The 12,952-nt window shown below is 34.9% G+C and overlaps 1 protein-coding gene and 1 long non-coding RNA gene across 3 annotated transcripts in view; one reads left to right on the top strand and one right to left on the bottom strand.

The window, feature by feature from the left end:
* The window catches only part of LOC150095190 (uncharacterized), a 353,683-nt gene that overhangs the window by 181,473 nt on the left and 159,258 nt on the right, over positions 1–12,952 (bottom strand). Inside the window, exon 7 of the mRNA XM_090410551.1 lies at positions 2,697–2,944. Coding sequence (XP_090266677.1) covers positions 2,697–2,944 — 248 coding nt within the window. The remainder of the gene's footprint in view (positions 1–2,696; positions 2,945–12,952) is intronic.
* Positions 1–12,952, top strand: part of LOC150095191 (uncharacterized) — a 39,798-nt gene that overhangs the window by 24,633 nt on the left and 2,213 nt on the right. Inside the window, exons 3-4 of one of the 2 annotated variants that reach the window (XR_016550078.1) lie at positions 2,728–2,891; positions 11,954–12,312. This is a non-coding gene — a long non-coding RNA (uncharacterized LOC150095191). Of the gene's footprint in view, positions 1–2,727; positions 2,892–11,953; positions 12,313–12,952 lie in introns of those variants that run through there. The other variant, XR_016550077.1, reaches the window with a different exon arrangement.

Here is a 12,952-nt window from a genome sequence, read left to right as displayed (position 1 = left end):
TTCTTCATCACTAGCAACTGACCCACCAGGTCTGCAACAACACCCCGACTGTGTAATTGATCTTGTTAGATTCCACCTCACATCAGATGGCTACAAACTCAATGCCACAGGTTAGTAGTAGTAGTACTACAATCATAGTTTTCAACTCTAACTGGATTCAAGTCATCCGATATCATTAGCAGCACGTCCCACCTCTCCTCTCTATCCTTCCTAAAATACTGTACCCATTACACTAATACCAGTTGGTATGTCTGATTCTGATAATCAGGTCTCACTAATGCCTACAATATGAGGTCCCAACATATTGACCAAGGCAACAAACTCTACCCCTTTGTTTCTGATCCTCCTAGCATTCGTGTACAGACATAATAATCTACCTACATGTTCTTTTGTATACTCTTGTCTGCCTGACATAGTTGGACACAACTTGCAGATCTCTATTCTTCTCTAGCGCCTTATACATGTAGACATCTTTTCACATGTTTGATGGGTCCGAACCAGACGAACACAAAGTCAAAATCGTTCTCTCCTCCTTAACATTTTCATGATAAAGCCCATTCCCATCATTAATACAGTTACATAACATTATCTCTCTTACACTCACATTCTCACCATTCCTCCCTCTATAATTTAGTTTCCCTGACTCTCTGTGTTAGGTCTCATACCAGTTATTAGTTTTTCAAGACTTCTGATACCAAACACATTCAGGTGTAAGCCGTCCCTCTTATGCAAATCCAATCTTCCTTCAAACTCACTCCACACATCCAAAAACTTGCATCCATTCCTTCTACACAGTCTATGCATCGAATCATTTGTCATCATAGCTCTTCTTCTTAATTCATTTTTATCATATCGAGGTAAAATACTGACAATTTTCACTTTCTCACTCTTACCTCTTCCAACAACCCATTCATGTCCTCTCTCATACTGAACTTATTGCTAGTTAAGTCATTAATACCTACTACAATTACGATCTCATTTACTTTTCTTTTCTGTTTTTGAATTGCTTCCTTTATATTCTTAATTTTCATTCCAGGAAAACTTGAAGTTATAACTTGCTCATCAATAGTGTTTTATTATAGAATCACCATACCAAATAACATCCTTCTTTTTACAAACAATGTCACTTACTTGATTTCCATTACTTCGTGACTTACCTGTTTCCATGCTTTGTTGTTTCTTAATTTGCTCACTATATTCATTTAAATGACTCAACTTTTTATAATTCCTGTATTCTTTATGATAATCTGCTTTCATTTTGCTACTTTGGAGGTTAATTCATTTTCATTAACCTCCTCCATATCTCCAATAACTTGATAGCAGGGCTAGCCTTCTTGTTCTCGCTTGCGGTGTTCTTCTTAGAATTACGTTTGTTTTGTGTTTTTGGCACCATTTTAAACTTCTACTTATTCTTGAAATATCTTAATAAAAATATGTAATAATACACTAATATAATATAAAACACTAATTTTCCAAGGGAAAAACATAATAAAACAGACAAAAATCACCAATTTTACACGAGTGCTGAATTCACCGACCAACCAGAATGTATCCTCCAGCCAATCCATGAATCCAAATTGCTGGTTTTAGTTTCGGTTAGTGCATTCAATTCAAACTGGGATGAATTCAGTATGATCAAAGGAACAATTTCTTACATTAGAAGGTTAGGTTATACTAATATTTCATTGAAACTTATCAGTAGTATATTATAGTAAGTTACCTCACTATAATGATGTTTCTAGTAAAAATTGACTGTATAAGTAGCTTATAATAATAATAATCATTATGCGTATCAAGGATTTAGGCCTAGCATGGCCTGTTCTGGCCTTAGAAGTCATTGTTGAAACGTTTAAGAGGACGTCCTGGTTTTCTTTTCCCTAATGGCTTGTACTTTAAGGTTTGTTTTGGTAATCTTTCTGTTTTCATTCTTTGAACATGTTCCATCCATTTATGTTTATATTTTTTAATTTTTTCTATTACTGGTTCTTGGTTTAATTCTTTCATAATTTCTTCGTTTCTTTTGTGATCAAATAGGGTATACTTTGCAGTTTCTCTCATAAACTTCATTTCTGCTGTTATTAATCTTTGTTTGTCTTTTTGTTTTATTTCCAGATTTCGCTTCCATACATTAAGACTGGTAGGGCTAATGTATTGTATACTTTTAGCCTGGTTTGTTTTTGAACTAGGTTTGGTTTAAATATAGAGTTAATTACACCTGTTATTTTTAAATATTTTGTAATTTTTACGTTTATATCTTTTTCATTTTCATATGTGATCATACATCCTAGGTAGTTAAATGAATTCACCTGTTCTAAGATCTTGTTATCTATTACTATTTCAGTTCTTGCTGGATCTTGTCCTTTAAAGGCCATAGTTTTTGATTTTTCTATTGATATTATCATACCATAATTTTCCGAATACCATATATTCGGACCACCCCACCATACACACAGCACACATGGTGGGCTCCCCTATCCGACACCCAGGGGACGCGCTCTCTAGGGGTTACAAGAGTATAATAATAATAATCAACAGTTAATTTAGATTTCCTGTTGCTGGTTAAATGTTTGTCTGCTGTGTTAACACATCTGAACAATTCCTGATGCTATGATTTTATGAAAATGTGATTGTAAACAAGATCATTTCTAGATTTTTTTTCCCTTTTATAATTTGGTATTCCAATAGTGGACACTTACCAAAATTTACAGTCTGAATTCTACCTCCTAGATAATCCTGTGCTTCCAAAACAACTATATCTCTGAAACCATTTAATACCAACTGTTGGGCACATGCTAATCCTGCACTTCCACCACCTATTATGATTATTCTGGGATGCAGAAGTTGTCTGAAGGAGCTGTGGTCCATATAGTTCCAGCCACTGGTAAATACAGGTAATAATTTATGGTTTTCAGCCTCAGTGATACATGGTCCATTATCTCTATTACTAAAAAAAAAAAAAAAAAAGTCTGGTGAAAGAAAATATTTGTCTATTAATAAATTTCAAAAAAGTGTTTAAAATGAAATATGATGTTATGGTAATAATTGCATACATTATTCACAGCATCCACTATATAGTATTAAATCAAAGTATTGTACTACAATATATACAGCAGTACACTCATAACATTTACTGATTGCTTATCCCTGTGGGGGGAAGAGGATCTGCACACAAACAAAATATATGGCAAATGTGAGCTCATCTGCTTTCACTATGAGAAAAAAAAAAGCCTAATTTGTCTATCTTGTTTTCACATGACTACTGATTAGCAGATACTATATGTAATTTAGCATTTTCTCTAACACCAGATGCCTCACAGGTATGGAATACACATGCATTAAGCAATGTCTAATCTTCTCAATATTCTGAACATGTTTCTGCATTCTACTTGTCAAAGTCATATTTTCAGTGTGTCTTTTTTTTACCCCTTAAATATTATGTTTATTCATTCTCTGTATATATGTATGTGTATGTATGTATATATATATATATATATATATTCATTCTCTGTGTGTATATATATATATATACACACAGATTCCAATTTCATCATTTTCGTTCTTTCAAGTTTTGTACATTGAGTACAGTTCATTAAATCCATTTAAATCCAATTAGGACTAGTATTACTTACAAGCCTCTGTGAAGTCTGAAGACTCATCATGAGAGGTTGAACAGTCTCTCTCTCTCACTCACACACACACACACACACACACCAATAGCTTAATACCGTGCCTCAAATGCATACAATGTTAGAGTACTCACACCCACGTCTGGCAATGAATTCCACTCATTAACCACCCACCAAGCAAAAAATTTCTTTTTCACTTCCTTACTCACATGACCTTTATGCAGTTTCCAGAGATAACCTCTCATTCTTGCATTATCCATTATCCTATGCAATAATTCCAATGTATATTTCATAGGTTCCTCTCACCAACTTATACGTCTCAATCAAAGCATCCCTCTATCAGTCATGCGCTGAAGGCCACACTGCCTAAATCTGCCCTCATACTCAATATTCCAGAGTCCTGAGACAGTCTTAGCTATTCACCTCTGCATTCTCTCCAATGTTTTGTTAACACTAACATAGCCAGGTAACAAGATTTGTGCACAGAAATCTAAAATGACGTCTAATTAGCCTTATACAATGAAATTATCATCTCCTTATCCACATATGTCAGTGTTCTTTTCATCATAGAACCATTTCCTTGGGTGAATTAAATTAAAGATACCAAGAAATTACATTCTTGTTTAACCTTTATCCAAGTGTAAGCAAATAAAGCTTGCTTGTAAAGTATTTTTGCAACTAGGCTACTTGTATACAGAGGCTAATGACTTCATATGAATTGTCTTAATATCCTCCATTAGCCTCTATTATACACGTAACCTAGTTGTGAAGGTAATTTAAGCACAAACTTACTTTGTTTACACTTGGATAAAGAATTAAACAATAATGTAATTTCTTGCCATCTTTAATTTAATATTTGACTAAATGAAAAAGCTTTCAACAATTTGTTGGTAACCCTTACAACTTTCACAATGTAGTACCTTGAACTTCAGTTTCCTGTCCACCAAAATCCCCAGATTCCTTGCCTCCTCCACTTCCTGAAGCAAAGTTCTTCCAATATGGTAAACTTCATTCCATCTTCTCTACCAAACTGCATAATTTTATACTTAGCACCACTGAAATGACATCTTCAGCACAAAGCACCAACCTATTCAAATCAACTTGTAACAACATGTTAGAACTTTCCAACATTGCTCTTCCTAATTTAGCACCATCAGCAAACAACTAAATATCTCCTTTCACATGATGAACTATATCATTGCTATAAAAGTTAAACAACAGTGGTCTCAAAAGAGAACCCTGTGGTAACCCACTCATCACCTTCATCTTTTGGGACACTGCACCTCCACACACAAGTTGCTGGCTCCTGTAACGTAACCAAGCTAATGACTACCATTCCCATCCTGCTCAATTCTGACAGAAGTTTATCACGTGGTACTTGATCAAATGTTTTAGCAAAATCCAGATAACTAATGGCATAAGTATCTCCTCTGTCCAATACACTAGACACTGTTATAAAATGTAATGAAGTTACTAAAGCATGATTTCTCCTTATCCAACCCATGCTGCTCCCTTGAAAGATTTCTATTTACATCAATTCATGTATGTTTGTGATTGTCTTTAGGTGGAAGATGAATTTTATCATCTGGTGTGAGACCACCACCCCACTTGTCAGAGATCTGAAGTGGCTTGAAAAAGTTCCATGTTTGGTTTCTAGAGCAGGGTTCAGATATGTGAAAAAAATAATTAAAAATACAAAAAATATATAAAATTCATAAAAATATTTAAAAAAAATCCTTAACCCACTCACAGGACTAAAAGTATTATAAATTTGCAAATAACCTTTCATGAGTGGAAGTAACATAAAAACAGGTTTGTATTCTATCTTTAACCAACCTCTCTAACACCTTCACCACTACACTTGATATGCACACTGGCTAAGGATTTGCTTGAGTGCTTCAGCCAGTCTCTTTTCATATGCCTTTCTCTTTCTTTACTAAATTCTTCATGCTGCTGCTGAGGGCACCTTGTTCTTTATATCTCCTCCATAGCATCCTCTTTCTCAGAAGCTATTGCATTATTTCATGATTCATCCATTTTACTCATATGTTATTTATCCTATGAACCTTAAGAATACAATCTGACATCACCATAAATAATTGATTCTGGACCAAGTCCCAGGCAATGCTAATATTTCTCCCTTCAGTTGATTAAGCCACTGCACATCACCAATCTGTTTCCTTATTTTATCATAGTCCCCTGTCCTGCAATTCCATAAATCCCTCATGTTCTGTGAAGTTTGTATCCTAGATAGTCCCCATGTCAAAATCACATGATCATTCTCTCTGATTGAGGCATTAAATCTTCAGAATTCAATGAGTTTAATCAGAAAAATGTAGAAGATTTCAGTACTCTGTTTTTTGATAATTCTGTTTTTAATTTTATAATAAAATTTTGGACCCTTATCAAGATGTTCATAAGGATTTATCACTAGCCAAAACAATTGTCTTACTAGAATAAATCAAAGGCCATTTGCCCAATAACAGTCATTGTATGGTGGAGTTAACTGGAGTACTGAAATCTACAATTGCACACTTGATACAACAGCAAGGTAAACTGCAAGAAGAACAGACATGACATGGTAAAAGAGGGAACATCCCAAAAACCGAAGTGCAAAGGTTAAGATCCTGACATTGGGGATGCCCTAAATCAGTAGTTCTCCATTATAAATGGATGGGGAGTGTGCAAAAGTGATCCAATGTTAAAAAAGTCAGAGGAGCCAGCTAAGAAGCTGGGTCATGATGAAAGCAAAAGATAGTTGGTTGTCTCAATAGAAATGTAGGCATGATATTAAATTCAAGAGAGCACTCAAAAAAAAAAGCTAGTGCTTATATTGTAGGTGCAGAAGAATGAAAATCCAAGGAAGTACCCAAATTACTTCAGAAATTGTTTGAAGATGATATCTACAATGCTGATGAAACAGGTATGTTTTATTGTGCCATGCTGGATGGTTCTCTCTGCTACAATAATGTAAAATTGTCAGGCCAAAGAAAGAAGGATTGCATAACTGTGCTATGCTGTTCAAACATGTCAGGACTGATAAAAAGAAGCTGTTGATTATTGGGAAAATTGCTAAACTTCAATGCTTTAAGAGGGTAAGAATAGATGACATCCAAAATTTTTAAAAGTTTTTCTGATTCTTGACAATTGTGAGGCACACTGTTCAGAATGTTAATACAAACTTCCAGCTGGAATTTACCGGCCTGGTTGGCCGAGTGGTTAGTGTATATGCTCTCAATCCAAAAGGTTGAGGGTTCGAATCCCGCTGTGGGAATGAACGTTTGTGATTGTCTGCAGAAATACTAGTGGTGGTGGGAGGTAGACGCATTGGTGTGGTTGCGGTTTGAGTAGTGGAAACAGAGTTGTAGAGTAGGTGGCCTCCCTCGATGAGTCTCTGGACTCCCTGGAGGTGTCACGTAATAATAATAATTTCTGCCTTCCAACACTACAACCTTGGTGCAGGCAATAGACATGGCAATCAAAAATTTTTGAAGATGTTATACCACAAAAAGTTGCTGAACCACATCCTAGGAGTGATTGAAGAAAATATACTGACATGATCTTCCAATGCTAAGGAAGTGAGTTCAACATTTAACCTTTGCCAGGCATTACAGTTTGTTGTTGATGGCTGGCAAAAAAAAATAGGCAGTAAGACAATTCAGAACTGTTTTTCTCACTTAGAAAATGTGTGATATTTAAACATTTAAATATCACATATTTAAATGTTTAAATATTTAGACATATTTAGATGGCATTTAATTTATATAACTGTAATTTATATACATAAATATGCAATACTTACTTTTTATCTTTTAGTTCCAAATAATTATTGCTGAAAGAATTTATCCAATGTACCGCTTTGTTCTTTTGACTGTGAGTGCACTAAATCAGCACAGATGTCTAGTTAGGGTTTGGAAATGCCTGAAACAGCCAAAAGCAAACATGAAGCTATTTCAGAAGTGCAAAAAGTTAGGAACTATGAAGAATTTGATGGTATCGACAATAATGCTGAATGTTACAATGAAAACAAAAATTGTGAAGATGAAATAATTCAAAGCATTCTATCAAAACATTAAGAGGATGAGGAATTAGAAGGCAAAGAAAGTGGCACATCTGAATTTCCACAAGTGACTATACAGGATGCCAGGAAATTTATTATTCAGTTGCAATGATACTTCATGCAGGAAGGCAATGAAGGCAGTCCATTGTCAGCACTAGACATTTGTGCTGTTTAATGCACTCACAGTCAAAAGAACAAAGTGGGGTATACACTGGATAAATTATTCTGGCAATAACTATTCAGAACTAAAAGATGAAAGTTAAGTATGTGCATATTTATGTATATAAATTAAATATTTAAATATCACATTTTCTAATTGTTGTTTAAGAGATGCTTGTGCCATGAGAGGTTTCTTCAAATTAGCATGAAAAACACACAAGGGATAAGTAATACTATTTAAGGTCATATATTTCGGCCTAAATATTACAGGCCATCAGTGGCAACAACAGTTAATTACAAATTAGAACATGAAATTATATTATTAAAAAGTAAGAGCCATGCGATGTTATACATAAAACAACGGAATGTATAACTGAGGAAATATTGCATTATATTGATAGCTGTATAAAAAAAATAAATACATATCCATATGTCATCAAAATAAGATTTCCCACATCTTACACAGAGAGATGCAGTCATTCTGATTTCATTTAGGATGGTGAAGTAAGGTCTCAGCACTTTCTTTAAATGAGCGTGCAAATTTATACCAACATCAATGAAGTAAGTGTATTTCGGAAAATTGTATGTTGTGGTCTGTATCTATTCTGTGCTGTGCCAAGCCAGATTTTTCAGATTTATTGTTGCTAATATAATATAAGATAAAGGCATTGGAAGAATGTTCAGAGGAAATCACAATAAATGGAAAGATTGTTAACAACCTACGATATGCAGATGACACCGTGCTAATTACAGATAACATTATGGATCTCCAAAAACTCATTGACGAGTATACATAGAAAGCCAAAGAATGGGAATAAATATAAACATCAACAAGACAAAATACATGGTCATCAGCAAACATCCAGCCTCATCAATGAAACTGACACTCAATGGGAAAAATATCGATCAAGTGTCAAGATATAAATATCTTGGTTGCTGGCTTAATGAAAAGTGGGATCCTGAAATAAATATAAAGACAAGGATTGAAGTTGCATGGCAGTCCTTCATGAAAATGAGAACATTATTCTGCAATAAAGACCTAAACATGGAAGACAGATGCCAAATGCTGAAATGCCATGTGTGGTCTATTCTGCTCTAAGGAGTTGAAACATGGACATTGAAGGTGACAACCATCAAGAAAATTGAAGCCTTTGAGATGTGGCTATACAGAAGAATGCTAAAGATATCATGGACAGAAAAAATTACCAATGAAGATGTCTTAAAATCCATTGGCAAAGCTAAACATCTTGTACAAATAATCAAGAAACGAAAAACATCATATACCAACTTCTACAAACTATTTTGGTAGGAAGAATTGATGGCAAAGGAACTAGAGGAAGAAAAAGAATATCATGGTTTGACAACATCAAGACGTGGACAGGAAAGAGCAGTGCACAACAGCTCCGATTAACACAAGAACGCAGTTTGTTTGCTAAGATGGTCGCTGACCTTCGATAGAAGATAGCACCATAAGAAGAAGAAGAAGAATATGAGATTGGTGTTCTTGTATTCTCTTTTCTACAAAGCGTCTAGTTTTTCCAAAGTAAGAACAATGACATTCACAAGGAACTTGGTAGACACAAGGGAGAACTAGAGATGACCATTTACCTTTTGAAGATGAAAACAATTCTGATAATATTTTGATAGGAAGAAAACTAGACACTAAATTGTATCTCTTAAGAATTCTGAAATGAGTGCTGAGATGCCAGAAATGTATGAAATTGGAACTCGACATACTGTTTCTTGTTATCTGAGCTTATTTGACTATTCTCACCGATGATGATGGACTGTAATATTCAGGCTGAAATATATGGGCTTAAATAAATAGTATTGCTTATCCCTTGTGTTTTTCATATCAATTTGAAGAAATATTTTCTAATATGATGTGTATTTTGTTTTAATAGGATTACATTGAAGGACAACAGGTCTCTCCATTAATATCATTATTATTAGTAGTAGTATTACAGGCTACTCCATGGAGTCCTTAGACTCATCAAGGGAGATCCTAAACATCATGCCAAGCACTATCCAATATTTGCATAGTATCTATCATACTTTGCTTTGAACCCATTTGCAGTCATGGCACCTTTGTGGGTGCCATGACTCATTTACCATTCTGCAAGCAAAAAATTTAGTTCTAACAGATTTGCTAAGTACTCATGCTCCATGTTTCCAAGGATGGCCATTAGTTCTCCTACCACCAGACCTGTTCCAAAAAATTTTCTTTTAATCTTGTAAAAAAAAAAAAAAACTTTTAAGTAAATTGTACGTCTCAATCATATTCCTCCTTTTCTGCCTGTCGACCAGTTTCTGTAACCCACAAATCTTCAACCTGTTCTCATAAGGTTCATTCCACACAGACCTACTACTATCTTGGTCACTTGCCTATGCATCCTCTCCACCTGTTCCTCATCAACAAAAAACCCAGGTGACCAGATCTGCACACAGCAGCAGCCCAGACGGGGGTCTTATCAAGGCTCGATAAAGAGGAATAATAACTTGCTTGTTTCTGCTCGTCAAAGTATTCATGAGTAACTAAGTAATCTGATGAGCTACTTTAGTAACTTTTGCTATATGCCCTATAATCTTCACCACAAACAGGTGTCTCATATGGATGGAGAAATTCTTAAGTTTCTGCAAGAAAAATCCCTGCAATCTCAAGACCAGCTAACACACCCTTATAAAGGTTCTTTTTGTAGATGAGATTCACCACAGTTCTTTACATCCTAAGGAACACTACAGAAGTTTAACTAACTGTAATCCTAAGTAATTCTTACAGAAGCCTTCACTGGGATTACTGCATAAAATAGTACTAATCATAAAATGCTGGATCTAATGCCTTGTAGAAACCTCAATAAAGGTCAAAACTAGTCTGAGTAGTGGTCCTTCCCTTAATGCATAACATTAGACATATCTGCAAGGAGATGTGTTTTGCATTATAGGAGATACTGAGATAGGAGTGTTGGTATCTTGCTCCACCTTTGCAACGAGTTTCCCTGGTGTTGTACCACCTTAACCCAGTCCTGAAGATACTTTCAGGCACAAACTTTGTTTGCTCACACTTGGATAAAGGATTAAACTAATTTTATTATACTAATGCCTTGTAGTCATGTTTGTCATGTGATATGAGCCATGGACATCCAAAAAGGAGATCCTGGTAGTCTCACCCTACTTTGGTCTCTACTTCTGCAAAACAGGTGTTCTTGGATGGCTCAGCCAGGAACAATCAATTAGTGGGCTTGCCTGCAAGGATCAAGGGTGTTGTAGTGAGTCTTCTCCCCCATGGTCTGGGGGGGGGGAAGGGTCCAAGGATTCTTGTAGTGCCCATATAGAATCTGAGAGTGTTCAATTCCTGACTGCAGTTAACTGCTTGCTGGAAAATGGACACACTCATTCTACATTCTACAGTCAATTTTTCTGAGTTGCAGGATTAACAAAATTAAACAGTTTCCAGGAGAACAAAAATACCTACTGGTAATTTTTCCCCTGGAAACTGTTTAACTGGGGGAAATTCCCACCCCTGGAAAAAAAATTCAACTGCAAATGATGCCTGATAATTCATTTACTGTTTTTAAATAAAAACTAACCTATAAAGGCTAGCTAATTACTGCTTCTATGCAAATTCATGTATTCACAGGTTGTATTAGAAAAAACAAATATGAAAAATATTTTTTTGAAAAATTGGAACTTCTATTGCTACATAACATATGCTACTCAACAAAATTAACAAAACAGAAAATCTGGTGTAACTCATGCAGTCAGGACCAGTTCTAGTAGGTGTGCAGGGCATGCGTGCATGCAGGGGCTAAATCTCTAAGGCGGCCGATGGAATAAATTTGATATAGCCTATAGTTAATTTTAAAATATTGGCGATGAAACGGGAACGTAACATTGTTAAAACATATAGTGGTGCTAACTTCGAAATATCTTCTTTGGGTTTTATTCTCTATCTCTTTAAAAACTTCACTCAACAAGGAATGTTCATTCAAGCAAACCATAGTTTTGGCCTAGTTTTTGCTACTAAAAATAGATAATTGGGAAAAAGATGGAATTACAATTTTTTGTTTTTTTTCTAGTACCTGTTATAAAATATACCATCATCTTTCAGATAGACCTGACAGACAGACAGACAGACAGACAGTCAGATCGGAGTTTTTTTGGAATCTGTACAGAAAGACTGAAGTCAGTTTGGGTCATTAAAACATTTATTTATTCATTCAAAAAGAGAAAAAATAATTTGTGCTTATTATTATTATTACCATTATTATTAATGTTTTATATTATATGCTTAGATATGTCAGATAGGAAAACTAAATGTCTTGTGCTTTTTATCGCAAAAGAAAGAATGAAAGTGATAAGGAAAGGGAAAAATTATGAGGATTTATACTGAAATAGTTAGACGAAGATAACTCAACAACATCAATCACTTCAGAACCTTTTCCAGACAGTAAGGGCGAAATAAAAGTGGAATGTGAAAAATCAAATGAAAAGTTTGAATTTCGTTCAGAACTGTGCCAGGAGGATGAGTCAATGCCGAAATCAAGCTGTGGGGATAATTTACAAAGCAGGCCTTCTGGTAATTGTGCTGAATTCAGGACAGAATGCGATTTAGGGGATCCAAATCCTTGTACCTGGCCATCTATTGTTAATAATCGGTTATTAGAACTCATAATTCATAAGGGACCTGTAACACCTCAAAACATAAACTTTAACAATGAAAGATCATTTTCCACGTCACAGTTTGTAAGACTCTTACCTAATGGTGCAAAAGTTCAAAGAACTTTAATCTATTCTGAAAAATCCAATAGTGTATTTTGCTTTTGTTGTAAGCTGTTTGCTTTAAAGAAAAAAAAAAAATTAACAGATAGTCAGGTGTTTTCAGATTGGCGACATTTGACCACTAATTTATCACAACATGAAACGAGTGTAGAACATATGCAAAATTGTAAAAAGTGGTATCAATTGAAAACACACCTTGACAACAATTGTACAATTGATAAAGAACAGCAACGGTATTATTTTGAATCTGAAAAAAGACGATGGCGAGCCATCATCAAAAGAATCATTGCAATTGTACAATTTTTAGCAGGGCAGTGTTTAGCTTTTG

The sequence above is a fragment of the Typopeltis vanoorti genome, chromosome 20, assembly GCF_054136105.1.
Source record: "Typopeltis vanoorti isolate ZY-2024b chromosome 20, IOZ_Tvanoo_1.0, whole genome shotgun sequence".
Lineage (NCBI taxonomy): Eukaryota > Metazoa > Arthropoda > Arachnida > Uropygi > Thelyphonidae > Typopeltis > Typopeltis vanoorti.
Note: the sequence above shows the minus strand (reverse complement) of the source record. Positions and strands in the feature narration are given on the sequence as shown.